The 15,575-nt window shown below is 40.7% G+C and overlaps 1 protein-coding gene across 7 annotated transcripts in view; it reads right to left on the minus strand.

Annotated features, from left to right (window-relative positions):
- tspan9a (tetraspanin 9a) overlaps nt 1–15,575 on the minus strand; it is a 187,592-nt gene that overhangs the window by 110,290 nt on the left and 61,727 nt on the right. For 2 of the 7 annotated variants that reach the window (XM_030730898.1, XM_030730899.1), the window contains exon 3: nt 1,615–1,795. The exons of 2 other annotated variants lie outside the window; for them this stretch is intronic. In XM_030730898.1, the coding sequence (XP_030586758.1) occupies nt 1,615–1,774 (160 nt within the window). In that variant the 5' untranslated portion in view covers nt 1,775–1,795. Of the gene's footprint in view, nt 1–1,614; nt 3,607–3,743; nt 3,888–15,575 lie in introns of those variants that run through there. 3 more of the 7 variants (XM_030730896.1, XM_030730894.1, XM_030730895.1) reach the window with 3 other exon arrangements.

A 15,575-nucleotide genomic window follows, 5' to 3' on the forward strand; every position in this document is an offset into this window, starting at 1 on the left:
CAGCGGAAATCATTGCAGATCCGCAGGTCACCCGTCTTCTTCCAAATGATCACCAGTGGAGATGCAAACTCACTGCTAGACTTTCGAATGATTTCACGCTCCTCCATCTCATCCAACACCTCTCTCAGTTTTTCATACTGGGTGGGCGGTATGCGTCTACATGGTAACCGGAATGGTTTCTCATCCATGACTCTGATACGGTGTAGGCAACCAGTGGCCTTACCACAATCTAGCTTGTCCCTCGAGAAAATCGACTGGTATTCGACTATGAGTTCCGCCAGTCTAGCCTTGTATTCGGGGGCAACGTCACACGACTCAATGTCTACATCAGAGAGTCCCAGTTCACTTAGCTTTGACTGGGGAGGGCCGGTTACACATGTTGTCACAGGGTGAGGATGATCTGGTAAGGTGGAGGTCTCCGAAACCAGGCTGTGTCTCATACCATCATCAAGCGGCACCTGTACTTGTTGTTGGATACCGATTTGGGAATCAGCGAACACTTGCACTGAACTGCAAATAGACACATCCGCCAACTTAGCGTTACGTTTCAGAGTAACTGGCTTGTTAGACGGATTAATCACCTTTAGCGGGAGCCAGCCATCACCTCTTAAGATTGACACCGACCTCCCCACTAAGACTGTCCGTGGTTTAGATCTTGCTGTTGTTGGCTCCGCAACAACAGTACTTCCAACCAACATAGTATCAACCCGCGGCAGCTTGCCCCAAATCAGGTGCTCTGTCATGGGCTCAAGTGTAACAGCTCGTTTAATTTTAGCAGTTCCAACCGCATCTTGGATATCTTCATCACCATTTTCCATCCTTGAAAACAAGCTGAACAACCTCTGCCCCACATCACGACTGTCACTGGGTGCTGTGGAGCCCTGGTTCTGAAGATCACTCTTCACCTTAAACCTGTCAACAATATATCTTAGCAGGTTACTGCCAACAATCAGTTCTTCATTCTGGTTCTCAACTACCAATGTTGGAACAATCACTTTGCAACTGTAAAGTTCCATCTCCAGATCGCACATTCCAGCAGGTAAGGTTCTGGAACCCCCACACCCAATCAACACGGTGTCTGTCGGCTCAAGGGTGGGGCCCCTCAACACATGCTGATGTAACAGCCGAGGTATTACATCAGAGCTCAGGGTGCATGCCATTGATCCGCTATCTAACAAAGCTCTGACCGTAACCTCTCCTCCCAGTGTCACATCTTCATAAAACAGTTTGTCATGTTGTTTGAGTCTCTGAATGTTTTGAACTATAGGTGTGTATCCCATCTCTCTCACTTCGCACACACTTTGGCATACAGACTCCATGTCATCATCAACATTAGCGACAGGGGGATCACTTTTAGGCCCAACACTTGCCCCCACCACATGCAGGCCACTCAGTTTTCCTGTGGTTGCGCCCCCTGCTTAGCGCCTCTAGCTTTCCTCACCACGGCCCCCGGACACTCCACTCGCACATGGTCAGGCGCAAAACAGTTAAAGCACAGACGGTTTGACCTGCAGTGGTACTGAGTAGTGTGTCCATCATCGCTGCATACCGCACACGGTACTACGGGCTTTACTTTCATTGGTTGGTCTCTCTGTGTGCGCACATTGAACTTACTTTGAAACTTGTACTGTTGTGGCTGCTGCTCCAGAACACGTTCGAGCAGAGTGATGACCTGGTCCAGGCGGTCCGGGGAGCTCTCGGCTGCCTGTCCAGCAGGTGGCGACACAACAGCAGCCGCAGGCACAATCGCACTTGTGAGTGTCGCACGTTGCATAGAAGTGGTGACCTCCTGTTGCTGAGAAGGCAAAACATTGGTCACACTGTGTTTGGATAGTCGCTTGCGAGCTCTGCAGTGTTCAACGAGCTTCTCGTGAATTTCTGCAACTGTCCATTCTTTCAGCTGTCTACACTTGAATATGAGCGACAGTTCAGGATCAGGACAGTTCTGGATAAACATGGCAGCTAAGTCACGTGACAGATAGTCAAAAGCCTTATTTTGTCTCTTTAGAGAGTCCTCTGTCACATCCAGAGCTTTATTAAGTCTCAGCCAATAGTCAAAGGGGTGCTCGTCAGGATGGGGCACAGTAGCATAAAAATCAGCTAAGGGCAAGCTGGAGGACATAGTATCACTAAAGTGTTGCTTCAGTAACTCAAAAATGGGCTCAGGTCCTTCACGCAGATTCAAAACTGGCTTACTGCGTATGCCCACTTTAACCACTTCATGTGCCCTCCCCACAAGCTTAGATACTACTTCATCAGCTTGTTCAGCCACAGGGATGCCCTTCTTTTTCAAATAGGATAACATCATGACTTCCCACTCTTGGACTGAACATGAGTCATGATCCCCTGTAAAACTCACAGGTTCTTTAACATCAGGGCGAACAATGACATTTAACATTGCAGACTCATTAGCTGTACCCCCAACTACTCCTGAACACAGTGTATTATTAAGGCGGGTTTCAATGCAAGATGCAATACTTTCACCAATAGAAATTCCAATCTGTGAAGCTATATCACCCAAACGTTTATCATTAACATCACTTTGTGGTGCATCAAGAGTGTCATTAACATTTCCACCCAAACCTGCATAACTTGGTATTGGTGAGGATGAATCTGGAGTGTACAAAAGCACACCTCTCCCTCTAGCAGCTGCAGGCATAGGGGTAAACCCTCTCCCCCTACCAAAAAAATTGCCTGCCATACTCAACACTTTACCAACAACAGCAAAAAAACAGTCAAAAATAACAAAAAAATAAAGCACATACAACTCAAATACAGGGGAACAAAAGCATCCCCATCAGGTCAACAAAGTAGAATAGGGCAACAGAAATCATCCACAAAATAAATACACTCAAAATAGTTGCGTCTCAAAACGCCCCTCCTTCACTGAGGTAGAGAGAGCAAAAAAAAATTTTGCGGTCAATGGCGACAGTGCTGCCACTCATAAAACCACAAACAGCTCCAAACAACGGTACAAAGGGTTAAAAATAGCTTTGCATTTACTAAACAAATTACCGCCACACCGCCAAAGCGGTAAAGAGTCCACACAGCTGTCCCGAATCTGAGGCACTTCCGAAGCGAGCGGCTCCAGGAAGTAGACGCAGCCCCGGTACTCCGATGCGAGCGCTCCGGGAAGTAGACTCAGCCCGCGCCGACGCAGCTGAAGAACGGGTCACGGCACCAGTGTAACCGTGCTGAACTTGGCCGTGTATTAATTCAGCTCGGTCCAAATAATCATAACCCAGTTCTGTGTTTCCATTCGTCGTATAGTTTGTGTCTGCGTTGTGTTCAATGACAATCAGGAGACAGGATGAGATGAATGCTGACTTTATCTGCCTGCATGAAACGGAACATGTACTGGTCAGAATCATGGGCTCATCATCGGGTACAGCACCTCGTGCTCTTCTCCCATACACTGGCAACGAGGTCTAATACATTTATATTGAAATAAAATACAATATCATGAAATAAATACCTGCATGAAACGGAACATGTACTGGTCAGAATCATGGGCTCATCATCGGGTACAGCACCTTACAAGGAATGGCATTTTCCATTAACATCAGGCTAGCGAACTTTTCCAACTGTGTGTTATAATGTTATTAATCTCATCAAAGGCACAATATGCAACTCATTAGTGTCCTGGTTGCTATAAGTACATATTACAGTTAGCCAGTGATCATATATGAACATACAGCAATAATACACAACATTTTCCACAGTGCTAATATCAGCGAACCCACCTCGTGCTCTTCTCCCATACACTGGCAACGAGGTTCCTGTGTCCACTACCCTTATCGCGGCTAACCACCAAGAGATGGCGCCGTTTCACCCGCTATGCATAAACCCAAAATGAAAAATAATGACAAGTGGAATCCAATACAATATTAACTGTTACATAGGCTTGAGAAAGACCAAACCACAGGCCTCATTCACTTCATCCATTACTCAAGCTGAACTCAAGGTATGTGAAGAGGATAGTCTTTTAGGGAAAGAAAACCAGGATGTCACCCTCTAAATAATACAAATTACTTACATTTCATGAAACTGACGCTGGAAACCCACATCAACTCCACTGTCAAAAAGTTCCTGCAGTGCATGTTACTGAGAAAGGACAGTTTGCTACAGGAACTGTTGAATCAGTACAGCACAGCAGTCTTTGAGTCTACCTAGTGCATGTCTATCGCACTGTAGTTCAAAGCAGGACAGAAATAAAAGTACATCAGACAGTAAAAACAAAAGAACAATGATGGTGCTTTCCTGCTCACCCTTTTGGACAGACATTATCAAACTGTGTAGAAAAAATTAGATACAGGAGCAGTTTTTATCCTGCATGGCTCCTGCAAGGCTCATAAGTTCTCTATCTATCTTATATCTATATCTATATATATTGTGTATTGAACTTTCATGTAAGAAATGAAAAAAACAAAAAAACTGGTCCTCTGTAAGGAACACAAATAAATAAAATTGCACCAAAAATGAACACAAAATTAAATCCGCAGGGCCCTGGCTTTATTTTTACAGTGTGTTACATTCTGGTTAATTGAAACTTCTTTGATTGAATAAGCTGTACCGGCGGGCCCGCCGGCGGGCTCGTCGTGTCCTCATTTGCATGTGCATTTTGTAATGACGCTTGAACTGCAACCAAATAAGAGACAGCAGTAATTCTTTTTGTATATAAAACCAGAGAATTTACACTTGCATATCATGCATTCAATATGTCCCCAGAGCGCTATATCCTTCCTTCAGCAGGTTCGCAGAAATCGTGTAAAATCGCATATAAAGCGCAAACAACAAAACATTATAATCCTTGCGGTCATTGTTTTCATTAGCTGCTAACAGCACTTCCTACGTTGGAAAGTCCGTCATCACGTTGTCACACAAACTATCACATGGTTTAATGCAAGCCACTACCTGCAGCAACAGGAAGTGACGTAATTTTCCCGCGAATCGCTCATATTCTTGCCGGGAAATGTAATTTTATTCTCCTAGGCCTGGCACAGCAGAAACCACTGCATGTTTGACTTTATACCTTCCTGTATACATTCCAGAGACACTTAGAACTTTGATTACACTATTGAAAGTAGTTTATTTTGATGCACATGCTGTCTTTTTGCAAATTCTGCACAGTATTCATTTTTTTTCGTTTTTCCTACAGTTTATAAAATGAGTGTATCTTACAAATGAAGTTATGAACAGACTCAAAATTTATTTTCTGTGGTTTGAAAGGCCTCTGTGCATCTTTTTCTCATTTACACTTTTGAAGAATACAGCTATGGCTTTTCTGTATCTAGAAAAATATGTAAAAATAAAAACGATTTAAAATTTTTTTGTGGGTTATTGGACTTTTTAGCTAATTTCTGTAGGTACTATGGATTAATTTCATACATATTTTGAAAATTTAGGATATAAAGATTCTATTGATGTATATAAAATTGAAATATTCCAAAAAATGGCACTACAGCATGGAAAAATGTAAAGATATGGCCTGGCGGACCTGTTCTATTGTAGGGTTTTAAATCAAGTGTTTATTCACCTGGCCTAAGTGCATCTTCTAGAAGACAAATATAAAGTCTTTCACTCCATTGATTATCCCTCCATGATGGATGTAAATAAAAGTCGTAGCAAAGCACTCGACAGCTGAGACCCCTCGTTTACCACGCGGATATTGCCACTTCCTGAAACCCCCATTACTTACTATGTTTATTGTACATGTATCTTTGGTAATTACATTGGTGATTTCACTGCTGGGATACGCTGACGTGTTGTACAGGCTCACTTTTATGGATGCCTGAATTTGTGGTGGAATATTCACATCAGCAACCACTGCATTGTTTTTCTTGGCCTTCATGCATTAATAATACTACAGTTTGTGGTGTGTTTTCCTGCAGTTGAATAACTTCGTTATGTTGCTTTGCATTACAGACACAACTTGGCACTCTTTACATGTAATTTATTCTTGGTTAACATCACTTGCACTCAAAGTATTTCCAAACAACAGATAAGGATCTGCTTCAAGGAACAAGCTCTTTGCCTTCTGCAGTGCCAGACATTCAAATTTGTTGTAATCTTCTAGCATGGTGTTATTCATCCAGACTAGTCCTGAACTTCACACTGCAATGTGTAGGGAAAAACTGTGATTGGCACGTGGTCAGGTGGAAATTTAAGGCAACCAGGTCTTGTTTATTGGTTTGTAATCAGTTTGACAATCAATTTTGACCATGAAGTTAAAAAAAAAAGTTCCAACCGAGCATCATAATGTGGAAGAAAGGTGATTTAATTGGCCTTGAATGTGACATGATTGTTGGTGCCAGACGGGCTGGTCTGAGTATTTCATAAATTGTTGATCTACTGGTATTTTCCTGCTCATCTATCTCTAGGGTTTACAAAGAATGGTCCAAAGAAGAGAAAATATTCAGTGAGTGGCAGATGCACATGCTTTGTTGATTCCAGAGGACAGAGGATAATGACCAGAATCCTTTGAGGTGGCAAGAAGACAGGAATCAAGTCAAATAACCACCAGTTTCAACCAAGATAAACAAAAGAGGATCTCTGAGTACACAAAACATCAAACCTGGAAGCAGATGGGCTACAGAAGCAGAAGACCATAATAAGTGCCACTCCTGTCAGCTAAGAACAAGAAAATTAAGCTACAGTTTGCATGGGTTCATAAAAACTGGACAAAAGAAAACAGGAAAAACATTCCCTGGTCTGATGAGGCTCAATTTCTGTTGCAACATTTAGATGGTGTGGTCAGAATTTAGCATAAACAACATGAAAGCATGGATTCATGCTTGTATCAGGCTGGTGGGGGTGTAATGGTATGGGGCATATTTTCTTGGCACACTTTGGACCCATAGTACCACTTGAGCATCATTTAATACTCATGCCTGAGTATTGCTGCTGAGCATGTCCATCCCTTTATGACCTTCCAGCAGGATAATGTGTCATATAACAAAGCTCAAATGATCTCAAACTAGTTTTATTGCAGTCAGCTGGCCCTCACAGTTACCAATCTAATAGAGCAGTTTTGGGATGTGAATATCCTTTTCCACCACATCCCAAAAGTGCTCTATCAACTGTGTGATGCACCTTGTTGACTCTTTAAGAAGAATTAAGGTAGTTCTGAAGGGAAAAGGGGTCCAAACCAGTATCAGTGAGGCATACCTAATGAAGTGGCCAGTGAGTGTACCTTTCCAATACTGGGTATACATTGCCCATAATGCCCATTTCTAGGACTTCTAAGATTAAGTTTGGTCATTAGCAAGTATAACACATAAAACACATGAAGTCACCGTAAAAAAAGTAGTATACCCTCTGTCACATCTAAGGTTTTGTGTTTGGGTACATTGTCCTGCATGACCAAGGCAAAGCTTAAGCTATCTGTCAGATGGCCTTACATTTGACTCTAAAATACTCTGGTATACAAAGGAGTTCATGGTTGACTCAGAGACTGCAAGCCCAAATCATCACCCCTCCTCCACTGTGCTAAACAGTTGTATGAGGTGTTTGTCTCATCTTTGTTGCAGTTCCTCTGAGCATTGGATGATCTGACCTTAGGGTATATTGACTACAAGGACCATTCCTGGGAAGATTGGCGACTGTCTTGAATGTTTTCCACTTGTGAATAATCTTTCTCACTGTGAAATCAAGTACTTCAAATTGTTTGGAAACTACCCTTTAAACCTTCCCAGATTAATGGGCAGCAACAGTTGTGTCTTTAAGATCGTTTCTTAATGTTTTTCCTCCTCAGCATTGTGTTAACACACACCTGAATGCTCCAACCAGCAAACTGCCAAAACTACTGCTTTTATAGAGGTACAGTAGGTGGCCATGCTTGCTGATTATCAATTAATCAAGCACATTTGATCAGCAGCAACTGGTTCCTACTTACCCTCTTAACCCCTATGGGAGCAGTAAGGATGTACTTAGTTTTATTCATCCAGACTACTGCTTCTGCATTTGACTTAGTTTTTGTTAAATAAATAATGGCACAGTGTTGTATTGTAACGTCAAATTTTGCAGTTCAAAGGACATAAAAAGGTGTCAACAACCATTTTAAGCGAATAAAAAACTACTTTGACTTCATTTTAAATCAATTGGAGTAGAACAAACAATGTAAGAAAAAAAAGAAGTCCATTGTACTAACACTTTGACTTAATTTAGAACAAATAAAGGAAAATGTTCAAATTCTCATTAGAGCTGTTTGTGTCATGAAAAGATAAGCCATAGCAATTGACGATAGTCTAACATGCATGGTCCCTAAAGCATTCCAGCTCCCTGAAAACCAGAGGAAAGCAGGCTTAGTTCCTATTACTTATTTATCAGTTTCTGATTTAGCAGAAACACTTGTGAGTTTTAAGAGAGGCCAAAAATGAATTACTATGCAAATAAAATGCAATGTTTCCTCCTTTTTTTTAATGTAGTTTATTGCAGTGCTTCTGCTACTGTATTATATCTACTCCCTCATGTGTGTCAGGTACTCTGCGTAATCATCAGCCTCTAAAAGAATTCATTATTTCTTGGACAGAAGGAAATTTAAGACACAATTTAATATCTGGACTGATTAGAATGAATCAGTTATGAATCTGTTACTGAAAAAAAGTCCTGGCAAGAAAAATAAATGCTGGCACAAATACAAGGAAATGTTCTCATACTGTACACTCATAGATGTAGGAATACAATGAATCTACACTGTATTACATTTTTAAGGGTCTGATGAAAAAGATAGCACCTCAGGGACTCAGTCCTGGCAAAATGAACAGCCGGCAACATTATCAAATTAACTATCAGGGCATCTTATCAATTTGCTTCACCTCCATCTCACCAGAGGAAAGAAGCAGCTTCTGAAAAAAAAATGCAGTTTGAATTGAGGTCAGAGGTTCAAGAATACCCATGGGCTTAAAATTAGAGCGATAAAGAGGGTCTGAAAAGAGCTTCAGCTGCTGAAGCTTATCAAAATGTAAGACTTTTTTCTTTCTTTTTTTGTAACTGGATGGAGCTATTCATTTCATTTTAGTTCCACAATGTTCACCAAACAGGAACCACCAAGCACCACAAGCATTGTTGAAACCCTTGATTGATGGAGAAAAATGCTTATCTGCTGACTTTGCAGGAAACATTTAAGCAACTCCTTAGTTGCCTTTTTTAGAATTAACCATGAAGATTGAGTTTTCTTCTTGGAGCCCTTTGAGAAATACCGCGAGCCAAATTGTGGATTCATTCCTTGCCACGACTGCAGCACTGGGCAAGAATGAATGAGGAAAAAAACGGTGAAAAGGAAACACACAAACAGAAGTAGAGATGTACAGAATGCAAAGTGAACAGAGGCACATAAAAAAAAAAAAAGAAGCAATTTTTGACATATTTGGCATGCACAATCTTTTTGGGAGAAAGCAATAACCGTACACCTTTTGAATGAGAAGATGAGAGTGAGGGAGAAAATGGAATCTGAACCCCAGAAAGAGTTTTTAAAAAATCTCAGAGGACCATTCTACTTCCAATATTTGATACAGCGGGAGATTCCCTGTGCAAAAAAAAAAAAAAAACAACAACAAAAAAAACAAAACAAGTATTTGATGATTCAGACTGATCTGTTTTTGCTGATCTGATTAGAGAAGAATGGGTACATTTAGCTAATGAAGCCTCTAACCTGGTGAAGCATTAAACTAATGAAACAGCCCTGCCCTGAATACGGGATGTTTGATTCTGCAACAAAACAATTGAGCGCCACTCTCTCAAAACACTGCTGCGAGCCCGGCTGGCTGCTTCTGAATCAGCCAATGAGGGGAGCACCGTATGATCTAAACTACAGAGCAGTGACTGATTGGCTGACTGCTGAGGAGACTGGCAGCAGGCCTGCTGAGAGCATTGAGAGGATAGCAGGTGTGTATGGCGGGTGTGCGAGTTTACTGCGGGAGGGGAGCTGGTAGGTGGTCAAGATTTAGAAAACATTGTGTGGAATCATAAGAGCTGAGGCCCTGAACACCACCAAAGCTCAGTGTTGGTGTGGCAGAAAAGTAATTACTTGTGGAAGATACTCACACGGCAGAGAAACATGAATACTGAGCGTCGAGCAGCAATCACTTGTAGGAGGATACAATGTTCAATGGCCTAGAGCATGCAGTGTATTACAGAGGATTTTTGTTTCCCTATTTGTTGAAAGTCTCTCTACATCACGACAGTAATCATGAATCATGTGCCCTGATTAAAACGCGTATCTCTGGCACTCAGAGGCCAAAGTTCAGGCAAAAAGGTTTTTCATGATTGCATTCAGACCAAATGTGAAAGAGTAATATACACATGCTGTGAAAATCACCATGACCTTTTTTTTTTGTCCTTTTGCTGTGTGAAATACCTCCAAATAGAGTCTGTGGTTGCCAGCCATTTGTTGTCTGAAATTATCCATCAGCTCACAGGATATAAAATGCATTTAGCTATAGTTATATATTCACCACTAGAAAAGACATGCTGTGTACTGTATGTACATTTTTTCTCTTAGAATACTATGAAAATGTCAGTATTTAATTTATATATATATATATATATATATATATATATATATATATATATATATATATATATATATATATATATATATATATATATATAAAAATTACAAAATTTGGATACAAGTGCATTAAAGGCTTCCAGACACGTGTTCTTGTAAAGGCATTTGAGACCTAAAAGTCTTTTTGTCTTCTCTAACAGAAATGCATCTTCTCTGTGTTCTCCTCTTACAGATAAATCAGTTTTGCTTCTCCTGCTTAACAAAACTTAGGGCTGTCTAACCAGAGAATCTGCCAGTTACTTTTCATATTTCATTTTTTATAGATCTACGAATACTAAATGAGGAAACGCTGCAGAGTTACATTTAGGCTAAGGGATTATTTCTTTGAGAAAAGAAAGCAGTAAATATGTAATTTTGATGAACTGAGATGAGTTTTTAGGGGTTTAATCAATGCCTGGAGAAGGATGTTTAAAAGAACCCAGGTCAAATTTGTCAAGGCCAAATGCTAATTTTAATGAGGAATATTTTAAAACAAATGGTTGCCTTTTGTCTCTGAGTATTCAAAGTGTTTCATCACATATCCACTTGTTGTTATTCCCGGGAGTTGTCCATGCATTCACTATGAAGCAGCTTCTATCATCTAGCATAACTTTATATTCACACTACATAACACTGATTGATTATTGTTAACCCAACCTTAGTACTTACTTATAGATTACAGTAGGGCTGCATGATTATGGTCAAAACAACAGAACTATTTTCTTCAGTATTGAGATCACAGCTATCCATCACATTTATTCATTATTCGCGTTTTTATTACCGCTTCTCCACATCTGTACAAATCTTTGCATCAAAACTCATAGCAAAGTCCTCAACAGCTGTGATTTGCATACAGCACAGGTGTTACCACTGTGGGAAAAACAACTGCACGAGGGGAAAGCATATTTTTTGTTCAGTATGTTGAACATTTGCCATAAACATTCAACTGAATTGGTGATTTCAGCGTCTTTGTGAGCTGAATGGATACGCTGATGAGCTGTATAGGCTCGCTTTTATGGATGTCTAAGTTGATGTTGGATGATTCACATTAGCAAACACTGCATTGTTTTTCTTGGCCTTCATGCATTAATAATGCTGCAATTTGCGGTGCGTTTTCAGGTAGCTGAATAAGTTAGCTGTGTTGCTTTGCAGCGCAGAGAACTCTACAGCAATCTTTGTATATGAATTCTTCTTGGTTAACATCACTTGCTCAAAGTGCAAAGTATTTCCAAATAATGGATGATCTGTTTCAAGGGACAAGCTCTTCACCTTCTGCTGATATTCTTTTAAAGTAGTGTTGCTCGTCCAGACCAGTCCAGGAAAATTCCAGCTGCACAGTGCAGGGAACAGCTGTGACAAGCAGGCACATGATGAGGTGCTGATTAGGGAGCGCTTGATTTGCTTTTGCTTTTCATTTTAATTGGAAAAGCATGCATTTTATATTTATGATCGTGCTTAATTAATTGTGGAAAGCCAAAACACTGTGTATCGAGATTAAAATTAATTGCACAACCCAAATATTATACAATAGATTATATAATAGATTTCTTCAATAAAACCTGACAACATCTCTAAATTGCCATTACATTAAGTTTTGAAAAGCTTCTTAGACCTCGCATCTGTGATATGACAACCACATGCTTGAAGTTTCTCCTCCATTTACCAGTTAAGAGCCCGGTCCATATACTACATGAGTGGTTGCCTTAAAAGTGATAACATTAGTACCTGTCTGAGAGTCGCAGACATTTTTCAAGTCACGCAAGATGCCACCTACATAAGCGCAGTTTACTTTAAAGGGGTCACACTGGACTTTACAAATAAAGGTCAGCTTACTTTTCGCCTGTGGTCCAACTCATCCTACAGTACGAGGTTTTTGTTTATTTTGGAACAATTTTACTCAAGTATGCTTAGGGATGTGCAACTCAAGTCAGCAAAACGTTGCTGACTTCGCTAGTTTGTGCCTAAAACAATGGTCGGTTAAGAGCGTTATTCTTATTTTACTAACGTACAACAGCAGGTGGAACACCACCGGCCACTACCCGGGACTCTGTGAATGGAAGTTGTAAAAGACCGGGTGTGGAAAGTAAACAGATGACAGCTATACTAACCAGCACTGTTCTGCAGAAGTTTGACATAAAAGAAGAGTGGCTCTATGTCAGCCATGTCAGAATAAACTGGAATATAATCAAGCAACTGAAGCCATATTTTGCACAGGCATGCAGACGCCAGCATGGAAGAAACCAAGGGCCCTTGTTAAGAAGAACTGCACCGACTTTAGGTAAACATTTCCGGCCATAATTATGGCAGGAAATTAGGCCTTTAAACAAAATTTCTGAAAAACTGATAACATACTCAGCAGCCTTCACCGATTAATTACCAGAATAAATTAAAAATGAAAATCCAAAGTAAACCTTACTCAAAACATCTTTATCATCAAGGCATGCCAAAGCACTATTTTATTGATATGTAAACTTTAACAGTTCTGTTGTTCCAAGATAATGCCCTTACCCAAACAGCTGCCTCACAGTCTTTCCACAAGTCCCTGTAGATGATCATGCTTCTGTTGTTCCCAGCAGCATAAAATCACCTGCTAAATATGGTCTGTTACACTCCTTTTTATTTCTGTCACAGCACATCATTGCTGTAGTGATAGAGCTCTATTTATATTTTTATTTTCCTCATCCTATTGGCAAAAGACACTTATTTGCAACAGTTAAACTTTTCAGTCTGAAATGTTTTTTTAAGAACTTGCCCACAAACTGAGCTGAACAGTGTTACAGTATATGAAACGTTGGGGTTTTGGTGAATCCACCATGAAACCCTTGCGTGAGCAACTCTGCAGGAAAAAATGCTAATTTGTGGGCAAATATTCTTTTATGAGGTCCAAATCTAAGCATAATTTGTGAGCAGCTCTGCCTGTAAATTAGCTGCTGTCTCCTTTTAATTTTGCCCGTACTGATGTCTCTATACTGTTGCTAAAGCTCAGGGTATTAAACCCATCCAAAAAACATTAGAGCAAACAGCACAATCAAACTTGGAATCAGTGAAAGCTATACCAACTCAGTAAGTACACAACCCCTGTTAACTTGTACTAATATAGCATTTTTAAGTGAATGAATCAGCATTGTGTCTAAAAAAGGTTTATTGAACTATCACCAAGTACGTAGGCAATGGAACTGCATTAATGAAAAGCAATTAGCAACATGCTCAGTAAAAACAGCACGGGCCAAATCAATTTAGAGCAGTTTATTCCATGTGCCCAAGGCTTTGTGTTTAATCCACTGCCAAAGCTGCTGTACCCTCTGCTTGTTGCAGATTTTCAGCTGCTTGTACTTCTGTGGGCTATTCAGTGGGCTAAACAACTACAGGAGTTTAGTGGATGTTATTCTGCAATCCCCAAAAAGAGAACAAACTCTCACCAAGCATACAAATGACATGGCATACTGAGAATAATCAGTTTTCTTTTTTCTTTTTTAATGGACCCGTGCGCCCTCCTTTGTTAAACAGTGAAAAAAAACTTTCTACTCTTCTTGGGAGGTAAAAGACTTGCTGTGTTAAAACAAGATATTTAAACAATACATGAGACTAAAGGAGAGGAGAACAAAGTACTCCTGCACGTGCTGCGGGCACAGAGCTGGGGTATACTGTATATGGAAACCAGCTGGACACATCTGACCACCGCCACCGCTGTCTGGCCGTTAAGCCAATCTAAAAGTTAAATACATTTACTCCTCACTCTTAAATGCTAATACAGCAATAGCCTTCTGCTATAACGAGTCCCTTACGCTGCATCGAAAATGCATTTTGCACACGTCTGCTCACGTGCCTTGTCTGTTTAAATATCACACACATACAGTATCTGACTGCCTGAAAAGTTTCTGCCTGAGCAGTTGCTGTGACAGGAGAACTTTGGGGGTTGGGGGATTTTGACAGAATTGTTGTTGCACATGATTCATGTAGCTCTATACGCTCACTATAACACTAAGTGCTAACTGTATGGTGTCACAGACAGAACAGGCCTGTTATATATGCACCTCTGCACACAAGGGGAAAAAGAGAGACATTTCCAACTTCTAGCACAAAGAGAAAGTAATGTGTTTATATGTACAGCGGCAGGAAAGCACTGAATCATATTTAACTTTGTTTACATACGAATATGAATGATTTAACTTACCTTGATATTAGGAAAAAACCCAGCATTAACTCATAACATTTGCCTGGTTTTTCATTCAGATATCTTAGGTAACAGTTTTGGGTTGAGTCTAAAAACTTGGTGCACAAGCCTGGCAAAGGTGGGGAGGGGGAGTGGGGGGTCATCTTGGGCCCAGCAGACCACCAGGCTTAAAATACACTGGCATGTAAATAAGCCTGGTAGAACACCATAACATGACTCTCATCAAGACGTCTGGCTGTACAGCACTGGAGACCACACCAAGTCTGGATGAAAGTCACTGAACCGGTGGAGACCATAAATCACTGTTCAGGCAGGTTTCAGACAGATGTAGACACAGACAATGTCTGCCTGCTGTTACATTATCCAGAACTCCCCTCACAACTCCCTATAGCTTTCCATATATATACATGACACATCTCACACACACACACACACACACACACACACACACACACACACACACCACACACACACACACACACACACACACTCGTGCGCGTGCCTTGTACATTTACACACATACAGGATGGTCAGCAAGGATCTCACACCTTCCACTGGGCATGAAGAGAAAAATACTGTTTTATGGGCCAAATGCAGACGTCAAGGGCATTGTACTTTTGATTTACGGTGGCCCTGTGGCCCGATTATGATGTATTGCAGAGGCACGGTGTTTTACATTGTGATGAATACTGTTGGGTGCAGGACCAGATAAATTCTAAAGACACTTTAGGGTGTGCTATATGCCAGGTGCTCAGCCTCGAAGGTTGCCAAGGAGAAACCAAACCATTATTTATAGAAATGCTAGGGCTTTTTTTCCCCTTAACTTTTTTTTGTCTTTTTTTTTGTGAAAGC

The sequence above is a fragment of the Archocentrus centrarchus genome, chromosome 6, assembly GCF_007364275.1.
Source record: "Archocentrus centrarchus isolate MPI-CPG fArcCen1 chromosome 6, fArcCen1, whole genome shotgun sequence".
Lineage (NCBI taxonomy): Eukaryota > Metazoa > Chordata > Actinopteri > Cichliformes > Cichlidae > Archocentrus > Archocentrus centrarchus.